The sequence below is a fragment of the Cyrtonyx montezumae genome, unplaced genomic scaffold (genome assembly GCF_038088225.1).
Source record: "Cyrtonyx montezumae isolate F1298 unplaced genomic scaffold, pur_monq_1.0 scaffold_15, whole genome shotgun sequence".
NCBI lineage: Eukaryota > Metazoa > Chordata > Aves > Galliformes > Odontophoridae > Cyrtonyx > Cyrtonyx montezumae.
In genome coordinates, this window is record NW_027071881.1 from 6,619,543 (window position 1) to 6,634,093 (window position 14,551).

General features: G+C 42.4%; 1 protein-coding gene across 1 annotated transcript; it reads left to right on the top strand.

Annotated features, from left to right (window-relative positions):
• Positions 1-111: 111 nt before the first annotated feature.
• NSRP1 (nuclear speckle splicing regulatory protein 1) lies at positions 112-10,448 on the top strand. The gene is made up of 7 exons (XM_065731933.1): positions 112-220; positions 1,060-1,147; positions 5,752-5,808; positions 5,931-6,062; positions 6,475-6,682; positions 7,312-7,420; positions 9,253-10,448. Exons 1-7 carry the CDS (start codon positions 201-203, stop codon positions 10,265-10,267), a joined length of 1,629 nt encoding a protein of 542 aa, XP_065588005.1. The 5' UTR covers positions 112-200; the 3' UTR covers positions 10,268-10,448.
• The last annotated feature ends 4,103 nt before the right edge of the window (positions 10,449-14,551 follow it).

Consider the following 14,551-nt stretch of genomic DNA (forward strand, 5'->3'; position numbering starts at 1 on the left):
TCTGTTACAAAATTAATCCCTTGCCACTATCTCTTCCCTCTCGCTCCCTGCGTCCGTGCTGAAGCGAGAGCGGGGATCGGCGCGGCGGGAACGGGCGGGAAGAGCGGGGTGGACAGCAGCAGAACCGCAAGGAATCTGCGGCCGCGAAACAGCAGACGACTCTACCCGGCGGCGGCGGCGGCGGCGGCGGCCGGGACAAGATGGCGGCGCTAAGCAAGCAGTGAGTGCGGGCGGCAGCGGGGAGGCGGCGGCTGAGGGGCACCGCGGGGCTCCCGCCTCGCCTCACCTCACCTCACCTCACCTCGGGCCGGGGCTGGTGCTAGCGGAGCGCTCGCTCGTCCCATCCCGTCCGGCGTTTGTTGGCGGGCAGCTCGTGCGGCCTCGCTGCGTTGGCCTGAGCGTAAAACTGTGTTCACGAAAAAGTTAAAAAGAAGTTCCAAGTTGGGGGTGGGGAGGGAGTTGCCGCGGTGCTGAGGGCAGTTTGTCACTCTAACGGAGCAGAATCCCCTCGGGATTCGCACACAAACGGCCGTGCTCCCGGCACCCGCCGCCTCCGAGCCGTTGTGACGCCCTCACGGAGCTGCTCCGTGGCCGCGTTCCGAGCGGCTGTTGACCTCTGTGATGTAAGCTGGGCACGAGGCCTGGCTTTTTGCCTTAGCGACCTGTTGGCAGAGTACGCTGTCGTCCGAAAGAGTGGGCAACAAGCGCGTCTTCAGAGCAATGTGTGTGTGGGTCAGCCCTCTGCAGGTTGAAGGGCAGTCCCTCTAAGGAGGGAAGAAAGAAAAAAATCGTTTAGAGAACTCTGAGCGAGAGGGATTTGTGGCCTAATTTAGAAAGATTGGTAGTTTTATCCTGGAGCTTTGTGTGGGGAAAAAACAAAAGTGGTGGTGGGATGTGTGGGGGGGCTGCATGCTGCCATCAGCACTGCCCAGAGCTGTTGCCCATGCAACATGGTGCTGCTTCTCTTCTGTTTCTAGAGCTGTAAATAGTAGATCTCTGCTTAGGAACCTGCTATGTGTAAGTCACATGAAAGGTAACTCAGTGTTTTTTATTCCTTAGATATGGGCTTATTATGCCCAAGAAATTGCAGCAGAAGAATCTGGCTTCCAGAAAGCTCTCAGTGTTTGCAGATGACTCTGATGATGAGGTCAGTTCAGCATTTTTCTGACATTCACGCTGTTCTGCAGGTGATCTGCCTGCACCCCTCATGCCCACATCTACTCATGGCTGTGTTACTGAGAGACATTTTGCATTTGGGTATGAATGACTTGTAATTCTCAAAGCACTCAATTCTTCTAATGACTGATCAAACTTGGTACTGCATTTCAGTAGTCACACACTCTGTTGGTGCTCGGTGATGTGTGACTGTATTGCATTACCTTGATGGTGTTCTTTTATATAATTGTATTTATTTTTTTAGGCATTAAAAATATTAACTTTCTGCTTGTTCCAGTAGAGGGGGCTGCACTCTAAGAGTTACCCTTGGGTGGACTGCTGCATGGGGTGCACCTGAGAATGGGCTCAGCATGCAGGCTGGTTAAAGAGGAGTTTTGAAGAATTTAAAAGCAGTAGCTTTGTAGTCTACAGGTAAAGGATAGGAATTCAGAGCTGTGGAGGTGGTCTGTCTCTGCATGGGTAAGAGCTAAGGTTACAACTTCTTTCTTTGATTCTGGAGATGAGGTCACAGTTTACTGGGTAGTATCAATCAGGAATTGTCTGTGGTGATTTAATCACAGTGTCATTACATGCATATTAAATTTCTTTACCCAAAGCCCAGAAAACGTTGTTTCTATTGTATAGCTGCAAAGAACAATGCATCAGGTAATACTTGTCAGTTGCTAACTCCTGTTGCCAAACATTTTAAATGTTTCTTAGTGACCTGGCAGCTGTTAGGTTTTGTGACAGAAAGCCCAAATGTAACAGTTGCCAACCTCTGAGAGCAGTGTGTGAGAGGGCTGAGGGCTTCCTAGTGATATCCAGTCAGACTGAAACATCAATCTGCAGCTTATAGCCAACAGAGGTCATGAACATGTCTGACATGCCATCTCTCGCCTGCCCTCGCTGCCTCAGTGCCATGGGGAGCTGTCCCTCAGCTTGAGCTCATAGCTGGCAGGGAGACTCTAAGGAGAGACTTCTCTTTGAATGCAGCTGGTAGAGATGATGGGATCCACTGCCCTCGGGGGCAGCAGCAGTGTCCTTTTCAGTGGTACTTTGGGATTTGGTGTCCTTTTCTACATCTGGGAACGGGCTCCATCTTCTCCAGATCCCGAGGGTGAGCTTCAGTTGATCAGTTGTCATCAGACCTCAAGTGGCAGGACTGGCAGCCCTCCTGACTGGGGGATGACTTGAGTTTTCTCTGCTTCTGCACTTTCTCTTTTTCATGTCTAAACATAGGGGTAAAATAACAAATGATAACAATTCTAATAATAATATTAGTAATAGTAACAATGTGTGATGCTGCCAGCTAAAGATCAAGTATTGTTCCTGTCAGAAAAGCTGACGTTTGCTACCAGAGTCTGCTCTAAAGACTCCTAAAAGTTGTTGTGTGCAATGGTATGGTACATACCCAGCAAAAAGTAATAATCTCATAACTGCCTTTATCAGAAAAGGATCATTTTTTAAAAAAGCAAAATTACTTTATTAGTTCAATAATTTCAGAGCTTTTCAAGATAAGGCACTGCGTGTGGGAGGGGTTTCATTTCCTGTCTGCTAGCTTATCACTCAGAACTACATCTCAAATGTCTGGAGATTATGTATTTTTAACTGAACTCTAATAAAGTTTGTGCTGGGAAATGTGCACACCTGACGGGCTGTGATTATGTATCAGATACCAAACTTTTACCTCCTTTTATTTTTTTAATGCTAGTGTGAGTATTTTATTAAGGTTTTGCCTGTACCTTTGCTGAAGGAGTTTGAAATGTGACTGTGGCAAGTACATTAATGGGCATTAGCCAGAGATGAAGATGTTCCTTGGGTTGGTTCATAATGAGCAGAACATCTTGGATGGAAATCTTGAAGTATTTTCATCAGTGTTGACTGGGACAAGTGATATGGGTGGCTGCAGTTCAGCTGCTGTGGTTCTGAGTTACTTGCCTTCATAAGGAGGGGGTTGTTACTGTCTTTTAATTATAGAGGGAAAGTTGTCATCCCACAGAGAGCCTTCAGTGGAGAATAGGTGTTGCATCAGCGAAATGAGACGTCAGAAATGAGCTTCCATTTTGGTTTAGTGCTATTTGTGATATGTTTGTTTTCTCCAAAGATATTGTCCCCTTATTCAGGAGGTGGTGTGTCTGCTCCCTCATGTGCTGCTCCACGTCCTGTTTTACACTCACAGTTCAGCTGGGAGTATCTCTGTAAACTGAGGCTTATTTTGCAGCATTATAATGTCTGTTTATTGAACCAGAATCAGCTGTTATGTACGGAGCAAACTTCAAAACTGATCTGATGCTTCAGGATGAAAAGTTTACGTGAAAACCAAAATGCTCACATTTAGCATGTGGGTGCTTAATGCAGGGGAGCATCCTGCAAGTGTTGGTGGGGGGCTGGCTTGGCTTAAGTGACCCTCCAAAAGAAAAGTAGAGATAAGGACGGGGGTTCACGCAGCACAAGGAGCAAATAGATGAGGGGATCTGGCAGAAAGGTCCATGAGGAAATGGAAGTGGAGGATTAACTGCAGGGGAAGTATGGAAAAGCAAAAATGATTCAGAGAAAGTAAAGTGGTTTTGCTATTTCTCATAATACGAGCAGCAGGACTTATTATGGAATGGGCAAGTTACTGGTTTCATCTAAACAAAAGGAAGTTGTTGTTTTTGTCCAGCCAATGTATGATGAAGTTGTGGGGCGTTGTGGCGTGGCCAGAACTATAAATGGGTTCAGAAGTGGATTGGACAAACGAAGGGATGCTCATGGTGTCCAGCAGTGGTCCAGGTGCATCCTTCTGTGCGGGAAGTCCCTTGGCTGCGGGTTGCTGAAGCTGGGAGTATGTGCCAAGGAGAGTTAATGCTGTGCAGACTTGTTTTTCACGTTCTTTTCCCTTTAAGAAATGGGAGAGAACAGTGGAAGTGCTCATAGACCAGAGCCCTTTATTTTATTTCTTGATTGTCTTTTTGTTCACATCAGAGCTTTCTTCCCTGGTCTTGTAGGGCTAGTAGACTCTACAATCTCGTTTTTACGTTTGTTTGTTTGCGTGGTTTCCATGTGCTTTTACAGGAGAGAGTTAAAATATCTTTTCCTTCCAGCAAATATTAAAACTACAAGCTTTGTGCTTTGGAAGAATGGCTTGACTGCAGTACGGAGACAGATTGCTGAGCTTATAGGCCTTTAATAAATGGGCAGTTGATAAGTAAAAACAATACAAAAGAACAGGAAGTTCTCATCTATCAGAGCTCAGGGCACAACAGGAAATTGTCAGCCATAAACCTTTAGGGAAGGTGTTTGTTGTAAACTCGCTGCCATTGTAGGCAAACATATTGCAGGTGGGCTTCCTTACAAGTGTACGTACAGTAATGAGATTGTGTATTACTTCTGTGTTTGTTCCATCTTCCCAGATCAACACGTTTATTTCTCGTAGGCAGGCAGGGAAAACATTCTATACAGTGTTTCAAATATTATGATGGGATACAGTGCATTCTGTAAATACAGCTGCAAAACTGTTCTGTCCTTTGTAGAGCCTGTGCTCTCCAACGTGGCACAGAGACTCCTTAGGGCTCAGGAGTGTTCTGTAAAGCCAGTGTGTGAGCATCCTGTGCAGGAACTGCTGGTGAGTGGGGGCTGGAGCTGGGTGAGCATCGAGGTCCTGTCTGCCCCAAACTGTTCTACAGTTCTTGGGAAGCTGCCAACGTGCAGAAGGATTTTTCCTGCCCATTTCTGCTTTTTAACTTTAAATCATATCTAATGACAGAAACAAGAAAACGAGTCCTGTCATTTACAGTGAGCAGCAGCACTATCTGCTGGTTGAAGAAAGATGTGCGGTGTAGTTCAGCACTAATTAGAAGACAAAACTTAACTAAAACTCAGTTGGTTTGTTCATTTCTTTATTGAAAGCATGGTGATAAGAGGACATTATCAGGTGTCGATGTGTTTTTTTCTTAGGGAGGATTAGTACTGCTATTTTTCAGGATATTAATGTTGAGGAGCTAAACACGAGTGCTTGAAGTACATGCTGCTCCCATCAGCAGCATTCTTGCTGTTAAAAATACAGAACTAATGGTACTGATCAAGCTCAGTCTCACCAAATCCTTTCAGGATTTTGGTTCTAGCTCTGACTGCTGTTGTCACACAGCTGTTAGTAGGAATGTCTGCTGAGCACTGCTGCTTCTCTGAAATAGTATGGACAGGAGTGTTCTGAGCAGCTCCAGACTGTCTCAGACTATTAGAGATAGTCACTGAGAATATTTATCCTTCTGTATTCTTAAGTATACAGTACTTGAGAACATCAAAATGATATTGGTACATAAATTGGTAGGAAGGTGTAACTCCAATTTCAGTTCATTTGAGGGGGTTTCTGTGTTTTCCTTTTATTCTAGCAATGACTGAAAGAAGTTTAATGTTGGTGAGAATGCATAGGTGTATGGCAAGCATCCTGCCTTAGGAATCTATATCAGTGTTGGCTGTAGCTGGCCTTGGCTAGAAGTTAGATTGCTGATGTGCCAGCTGCTTGCACCACCAGGCTGACCCATTAGAGTGGCAGAAAAATCACCTGAGCTGTGTCAATGTGATTAATGCTATCTCTGCAATCTCTCCTTCTTACAGCCATCTGTTGGTGAAAGTCTTCAGAAGGAAGCATTGAAAAAACAGGCGATGAAGCAGGTGAGGTGCAGCGAAGGATCTTCATGCCTGTGGCAAATTAATAATTACTGCCTTTAATTTCATGCTTCATTCTTGTGTCAGTTCCCACCCCATGTTTTTTGTTCTGTTTTGTCTTCGTTTAGACAAAATTGGAAATTCAGAAGGCTTTGTCAGAAGATGCTACAGTGTATGAATATGACAGTATCTATGATGAAATGCAGCAGAAGAAGAAAGAAAGTAACGCCAGACTGCTATCAGGAAGAGATGAGAAAAAGGTCAATACTTGAAATTTAACTGCTTAAGTTTTAAGCTTTGCCAGATTCATTCTCTAATGGATCATGTGAGCTTTGTGCTCAAATGCTGTTACCTAAGGTAGTAATTTGCAACAATTTTGGTAGAGTTCAGTTAGTCAGATACTTCGGAGTCCTGATCTGGTGGTACTCTGGAAGCAGACTGTAAGTTTCCCACCTCACTTATGATGTATGGCGTATTTTTTAATCCCCCTAAAAGGGGATAACCATTTATATAACATTGTTGTCAGCATAAGAATGTGCTAGACTACTTTCTGTTGCTTTCTTTTTCTGTTAATACTTCCATCAACATTTCCAACAGTCCCAAATTGTGTTTTCTTAGCCACCTTAATTATCTCTCAGCATTATACCTTTTCTTTTCCCCTTTCTCTTTTAGCCCAGATACATCCACAATATCCTCAAAGCAGCTGAGATTAGGAAGAAAGAACAAGAAAAAAGAATGGAAAGAAAAATTCAGAAAGAGCGTGAAATGGAAGGAGAAGAATTTGCTGACAAAGAGGCTTTTGTGACTTCAGCCTATAAGAAGAAGCTGCAAGAGAGGGCTGAGGAGGAGGAAAGAGAAAGAAGAGAGGCAGCTCTGGAGGGTGAGACTAACACTTAACCAGCATAATTCCACTTAGAAGAAATAAGTCCTTGTAATGATACACAGTGCTGTCATCCAGGCTTGGTTTAAATGGCTTAAATAATAAAAAGGAGCAGACACTGAATCAAATCCCACTTTCCATCTCTTATTTTCCCTAATAAAGTTACAAGAGGAACACAGGAAGCTCCTCCATCTATGTGTCAGTACTGTTGGAGGTTTTAACTTTTGAGAAAGGATCAGTTGTTGATAGAAGAGTTGTAAGCTTCGGGTACTGTGATGCTCACACTCCCTAACTTCAGATATTATGTAGTATCACATAAATAGTCATTAAAATAGGACTGAAAATGGGTTGTAGAATAACAAGGAAGGTAAAATTGATCAAGGTGTAACCTCTGACGTTTTTGTCATCTAGAATAAGATAATTCAGGTTGGGGGTGGACCTCTGGAGTCTGCTGCATAAAGCATGGCCTGCTATGATGTCAGATCAGCTTGCTCAGAGCAGGTTGCACTCCAGGCTAAAAACCTCTGGGCTGGAGATTGCATTCTACTTGCTGTCTTCACCAGCTGTGAGTTTTGTCTCCTGAGTATTTGTTGCACAGTAAATCTAGCCTTGCTTTTTTTCCCCTTTAGCATACCTGGACGTGACCAAACAGAAGGATCTCAGTGGGTTTTACAGACATCTCTTAAACCAGAGGGTCGGGGAAGAAGAGGTGCCAAAGTGCAGCTTCCGTGAAGCCAGGTATGATGTGGTGCAGAAGAGCTTCAGGTGTGAAACAGCTTTGGGTTGGGTGCGGTTCCAGACTTAGGGAAATACTGCAAGAAGCAGACAGGGAATGCTGTAAAGCACTGGTTGGGATAAAGTGATGACTTGGTACAGCTGTTTAATTGAATTATTTAGAAACTCTCCAGTGATTATCAGTGGTATAGACTGTAAGGCAAAAAAACGTGGAGGATGGGGATACTGATAAAAGGTGTCAGAAGGTTGTCATGCTTGGAATAGTTCGTATGACTCTAACCTACATTTACTTTGTTTCACACAATATTTTGCCATCTGCATGAAGTTGCATTGAATTTGCCTTCCTCGTTGAATCATGAGGAAGACAAAAGGTAACATGATGGGCATAGAGCAGTAAGTAAAAAACTTCCTGAAAAAAACGTGGAACTGTGACTTCATACTCATTCCACATTTTCAGGTTCATGAAAAATAAACAAATTCAGTGCTAATGTTGTGGTAAGAGGAAATGAATCAAATAAACTGTGGAAGTTCAGATGGAGTATTTTAAGATCTTAACATATACGTAGTCCAAGGCAATGTGGTGAGATGAGGCTGAGTTATTTATGTAATTGAGACGGTGAAATTCTGTCCTGTAAATAAATGTGTTGAAGGGAATACATTCATTTTATGCAACAAATGATCGTTTGGAACAGTTAATTCAGGTTAAAATTCACTTGGGATGGTCCTCAGACCTCAGTCTCACTGGGTAAGTGCTTGCTATCACAAAGAAAATGCAGCTTTCGTCAGAAGATGTACAAAATCTGAGATCTGGGTTATTAGAAAGTAAATCCTTAAGTGAAGAATGTGTTCACAGTAAAGTTACTCAGCTATAGATGGTTTGCTACAAGTGTATGCCTCACACTGGAGATAACAGGAAAAAGTCGTGTGAAAGAAATAAGGAATAAACTTCAGCATACATTATTTCATATGGTGGTACTGTAGGATTCTGGGGGAACACACCTGGAGTTTCACATCCCAGACTTTGCAGCACTTGTCCCTGACGTGATCCACTTCTGACTTGTCATCGTTAGTAACGGGATTAATTAAGTAAATTTTCAGTCATTGTTCATAGGCTTCTAAGCACACAGCAAACGTTTGGTCTAACTAAGTGCTGTGCTGATTCATAAGAATTTACCACAGTGTTACTGTGGCTGTGGGTTAGGAAGAGGAGGCTCATGTGTGATGGAACGTGTATTTCCTTATTGGTCAGAAAAGTGTGACAAAGCATAACCGTTTCTGCCCTGTGCCCAGATCTGTCCTTCATGGATCATCTTTTTTATTTACAAATCTGTGAGCTGTTAAAGGTGCTGATTTTTGGTTAGCCACAAGATCTTCAGCAATAGTGGATTAAAAATCTACTGCTACTCATGGAAGTTTTGTTCCTGCCTCTGTCAGTGAAACATCCAACCTGCTGCTTCTCTAAATGATTACCTGGTGAGAACAAGAGAAAGAAAAACACAGGAAAAAATGTGTGGCTTGCCAGAAAGCCCACCAAAGAGTGCAAATCTCTGTTCTGTTCCTTACACAGAGGCTGCAGATACTTAACCATACGCATTGTTATAAACTCATCAGCTTGCATTCACCAATGAACCAGATGCAGATCTTTAATAGAGAAGGTTTATGCTAAATTCCTGAGCACCAGAAAAGTCTATGGAAGCAAATCTTACAGCTGTATCTTTGTTCACGGTCTTAGTGAAGTCCTGACCAGAAGTGAACCTTTAGAGAAGGCTGAAATTTCAGACTGCGTAATGTTTTTGTTTTTTTTTCTTTCTCCTTTTTAACATAAAAAAATGTAGGATGAAGGAAGATAAATCTGACAATTGTCATGATGAATCCAGCCAAAGGAACAAAGGCCCATACGAAAGACAAAGACTCAAATCCTCTGCTAAGGAAGAGGGTAATCCAGATGCTGATACCGACTTAGAAAGTGATAGTAATGATGAGAAGAGGCATAAGTCTGTTAAAGTAAATGTGAAAAAGAAGAAAAGGAGAGCCTCCTCTGAGAGCAGTGAAGAGGAAACTAAACGTCACAAGAGCCAGAGGCATTCCAGGTCACCAAGTTCATCCAGTGTGGAGGAAGAGCTACACACAAAAGACCAAACAAAGAAGGGAGAGGGCAGACCAAGCAGAAAGGGATATGATGAACAATACAAGGAAAAAGACTATCAGAGAAGTAGGACCCATGAAAAGGATCACCAGAGGGAAAAGGAAGAGCGACACAGATATGGGGATCACACTAGCAAAGATTATTACAGAAGGAGGGAAGGGCAAGATGATAAACAAAGGGAGAAGGAAAGAAAAGAGAGAGAGGGGCATGGTAGGGAATGGAGGAAGGCAAAGGAAAGGGATGAGAAGTGTTCAGAAAAGGAACGAGAAAAAGAAAGAATCAGTGGTAAAGATAGATCCAGTGACAGAGAGAAGGAGAGAGGAGAGAAATGCAGAGAAAAGGGAGATCATGTGAAGGAGAGGAGAGAGAAAGGTAGTAGTGATGAAAAGTACAGGGACAGGAGGGAAAGCAGTCCTGCAGCTTTAGAAAAAGATGACACTGATCTGGAAAAGGAGAGAAAGGGAAGAGAGAGAGAGGTGGATGAGAAGAAAAGCTCCAGCTCTGGGAGTTTGTCTGGGCAGAAACGCAGAAATGGAGAAGAGGAGAAAGAGGAAAAAGAACAGACACAGAAACCACCCGAGAGCATGAGCAAATTTGCCAAACGGAGCAATGAAGAGACTGTCATGTCAGCAAGGGACCGCTATCTGGCAAGGCAGATGGCACGTGTCGGGGCGAAATCTTACATTGAGAAAGAAGAAGATTAATGTCATGTTTAATTGTAGTGGATAAAAACTCCTGGTTTCTCAACCAAAAGGAAAATCCACTGCTTCATGGACACCTGTACAGGAGTGTCTCCTAGCTATTTATTTATGTTTAGGTTTCATAAAATATGTTTTATGTGCTACAGTAAAACATCTTCTGAGATGGATTCATGGATCACTTGATGCACACCCTCAATCAGTTTGTGCGGTCAAAGTATTACGTTTGTCTACATCAGTCCAGCTTTATCTTCAGTACTTTCACCTGAAGATCCTGGGAAGCTGTAGGAATGTTGAACAGCCTAAAGTGGGAATGCATCCCTCAGGCAGCTCCTGTTCTCAGCAGCTGCAGCAGAATGAACTCCTGAGCTCCTAATGCTTTGAGTCTCAGGCCTTACCAGGAGTTATCAGTGCCCAACAGTGCTATCAAAAATCAGAAGCACCCATAACAGAGGGTACAATGGCAACCAAACAGCACAGATAGCGACTGAGGGGATCCCCGTATGTAACGTGGTGCTTTGTAAGCCAATGCATATTGACATGCAGATTTTGTATGTGTGTTTGGGTTTGGTTTTAGGCACCTGATGTACAGAAATAAATAATGTGTAAGGTACGTAGTGTGTCTAATGTGTGGGTCATTTTTAATGCTATGTCATTGGTAATAACATCATCTTTTTGTGTGTGTGAAATAAGGTATTTCAGTCTTCTCTCATGTATTACATTCATGTCTGCTTGTTCTGTTGGAGGTAATATTTTGGGTGTGTCAGTCTGTCCATCCATAAGCAAGAAGTTCTCTCTGTACTGTAACTTGGTAACTTGGTGAGTAGGATATCTGACGATTGTAGTTTTTAGGATGTGTTCTCAGTGCTTTTTTTCTGCTGTTTGTTTCCCAGTAAATCAATCACTCCTGTTCCTGGGCAGTATTTTAAGATGTTGGACTGGTATCTTTTTTTTTTTTTTAATTACTTTTTTCTTCCAGATCACTTCACATTATTTTCCGATAAACTTCTGATTTAGTAATTCTTCTGAAAACTTTTGTGGTGCTTTGTCGAAGAGAACATCCATAGCACAGGTCTCATACGTTAGTCATTTCCTGCTTCTGGGTGAGACTGGAAATGCACCGTGTTAAGAAACTTGTCAGGAAAGCACATGGTGTGGTTCCCTCCACTGCAGCAGTCTGTAGTAAGAACAGCTGAATCATTTGTACTCTGTATCGTGGTTTTGGTAAGCACTTCTGGACTCCTTTTTGACATATCATAAAATGTAGCTCAGAATAGAACCAATTGGATTTTTTTTTATCTTTTTCCTTTTATTTGTGATATAGGTAAAGAAATACATTTGCTTTCTTTTTTCTGTTTCCTTTCAAAACCGTCTTTCTATCAGTAGGAGCTCAGCTGTAGAAATGGAGACAGTCTTCATTTTTATGATCTCAAGTCAAAGTCTAGGCAGAGTTGGAGTTCATGGGATGTTATGTGTGTGCTATCATCATCAGTTGGCTAGTTTCTCTAATATTTGTTCAGTAATGAGGGGTATAATGTCAGTACAATTAAACACAAATCCTGCCACTTAAAGAGCTGTGGTGGAATGAGCTTTATACGTGCTTTAATTGGGTAGCTGGGCACTTAACCCAAATCATCTGCACTTGGAATTTGATGCTCTGTCTAAACAAACATCGTGTTGGTTCTTCTATTGGAAAAGAATGAAAGCAGAGTATTTAGCAGTGGAAGGGGTTCAGAGAGCAAACAAAATACTCTGCTTTTTGTCAGAGAGGCCGTGCTGGTGCAGTAAGCTGGACTGCTTTGTTTTGGAATTTTTATTTTTGCTCTAGTGAAAAGGGATCTGTTGTAGGCCAGCTTGGAACTTCCCGTAAGAGAGAGGCACAAGAGACATCTACAGATGGATTATGATTATTAAATTTATTACAATAACAGTTTACAGTACAAGGCACATACTGATAACTTACAATCAGCTTGCAACACTTGTAATTAAACAGCTGCATAAATTAAGTACAGATGCATCCATGGATAAGTTGGAGGGAGTGCCTAATTCTGTACAGCTAAAACTCCAGTTTAATTCCTGCTAGAGAGGAACACGTTCCTAACTTACCAATTTCATTAACTCCTTTTTCACTGTTCGTTATAGAGTGTGGCAGATAAATGGAAAGTGAGTCGAGGAGAAGGGATTTCTTTGCCTCCAACACTTGGAATTGCAGTGCAGCCCATTTGGTATCTAGGTAACTGTGTTTCAGCCAAAACAATGTCTAATGTACGGCTACATCATCATATCAGCTACCTGATCCGTACTGGTTACTCTCAGTGCTCTCAGATGGATATGTAAAATCAAGAGAAAAAGAATCAAAAATATGAAATCAATGTCATTTTTTCAGCCATTCAGCCTAACAGAGATAACACAAAGTGAACTACTGTAAGAAGATGATTTGGAAAAGCTCAAACCAATATGCCATCTGAAAACAAACAGGAACTGAAGCACCTTGCTAATTCAGCTTATTTAGAATGACAACATAGATGCTTTTTATCCTCGTGTTAGTCAGGAAAAGAGAATTGCTAGTTTACTTGAGGGCTTCCTAACCCCCTGTTCCCATACAGACCCCACACTGCACTGTCCTGGTGAAAAGAGAATGGAGATGTAACGTCACTGTTGATCTTCAGGGCGTCCTGTGTCTGACAGTACTTCTTGTCCTGTGGCTTTGCTGTCTGCATTGCTTTTTCTGTCTGTCTTCAAGTGATTTCAGAAACTTCCATCTCCCCCAGTACCTCTGTACTCAGGATGTGTTATCTGGATTTTTTCAGCCGAGAAATTCAGACTTGAGAGAACCTGGGGCTGATGTAGTCCACTAGAAAAACATGGCATTTCTTGGACAGCTCATCAGTTCTGTGCTAACACCGTCCAGAGAGCCAATGTATGGCAGTGTGTGTAGTGTCTTAATGCAAGTTAGAGGTGCACCTTTTGCCATTTAAAACGCAGTTACAAAGGAAGAATGCATTGGTAGTATCACACACTGAGTAGCAGTGACTTTAGCAGTTATTACTCTGCAAATGATTCCATTGGGAATAATGTTCCCAGCTTCAGTCTGTTTGCAATGGCTGAAGGAGAAACTTTGGCTTTGATGCAGATAATGCTGATATTTAATTCAACCAGTTCTGCTGTACTGTTACCCTTCTTAATAAGAGGCAGCAGAGTGAATGTTTGAAGGGACTGTTGCAAAAACTGCTAAAAGTTGGAACTGTAAGATAGTTATTTTTGTAATGACCCTAGCAGGAAACAGCATCAACTCTGGCAAGAAGTCCATCAGTAAGAGATCTGTTTAAAATAAGCATGGAGGGAGAAAGGTACCTAGCAATTGCTGGACACCAGACTGAAGAATGGAGCTGTGTGGTATTTTCTCCTTTATTTCCCACACTTGATACTGAATACAGACATTGTCGATTTTACATTGACGCTTCATATGTGTTTGTTTTTTTTTCCAGTGAATGTACTTATAACAGAAAAGTTTATTAACAACAACCAGTAATTTTCTCTGACTGGCAGTTTGAAGTCAGTGTGTGTCTGGATGAACTTTTCCTCGTGATGAAGATGCTTTTGGAAGTAGTTTTCAAATATCTTGGAGGACTAAGCTTCAAAACTGTTCTGTATGAGTAAGCATCCAGTAAGACAAATTTATTTTGTTTTTCTGATGGCAGTGCAAGAACATACTCCCTTTTAAAAAGTAGCACAGGAGGCCTTTCTTTGTCATTTGACAAGAACAGTCCTTGTTGCTTAGGGTTATTTCCATGTGGGAAGTTGGCATTGAGAGCTAAAGATAAGGGAGCTGTGGTCAGTAGGTGCGGTGGAAGTGAGGTGGGTGCACTCAGAAGGCAGTTGCACCCCCCATGCTCTCCTCTCGTGTGCTTTCTACTGATGTAAACTCTTCAGTGGCTTTCTCAGTTCCTGCTGCTGTGTGTGCGTGCATCTCATCGTTAATTATAGCAGTGTTTCCTAAGTGAACCATGAAATGTGAAAAAGGCCTTTATGCTCTGTTTAATTCTATTTTTTTTAGACTTGTATAACCTATGTGGTAGAGTGAAAATGCAGTGCCTTTATATAAATGATGACTATTCATTATCTAAATTCCCATGTAACTACAGCACAACTGTTGTCCTCCAACTAATTTGGCAGTGACAGTCAGTCTGAGGGGCAGCTCCCACTGGAGGTGTATGTGCAGACATAGCGTGACAAGGTAGTGCATACATGGAAGTTAGTTTGTGTATCATCAGTGCTTCAGAATTTGTT

What these genes read in the sequence shown, in the direction of transcription:
- NSRP1 (XM_065731933.1), top strand. Translation starts at nt 201, where the DNA reads ATGGCGGCGCTAAGCAAGCA. An exon ending in ATGGCGGCGCTAAGCAAGCA is followed by an intron (nt 221 to 1,059) that starts GTGAGTGCGGGC and finishes TTTATTCCTTAG; the next exon opens with ATATGGGCTTATTATGCCCA. An exon ending in AAAAACAGGCGATGAAGCAG is followed by an intron (nt 5,809 to 5,930) that starts GTGAGGTGCAGC and finishes GTCTTCGTTTAG; the next exon opens with ACAAAATTGGAAATTCAGAA.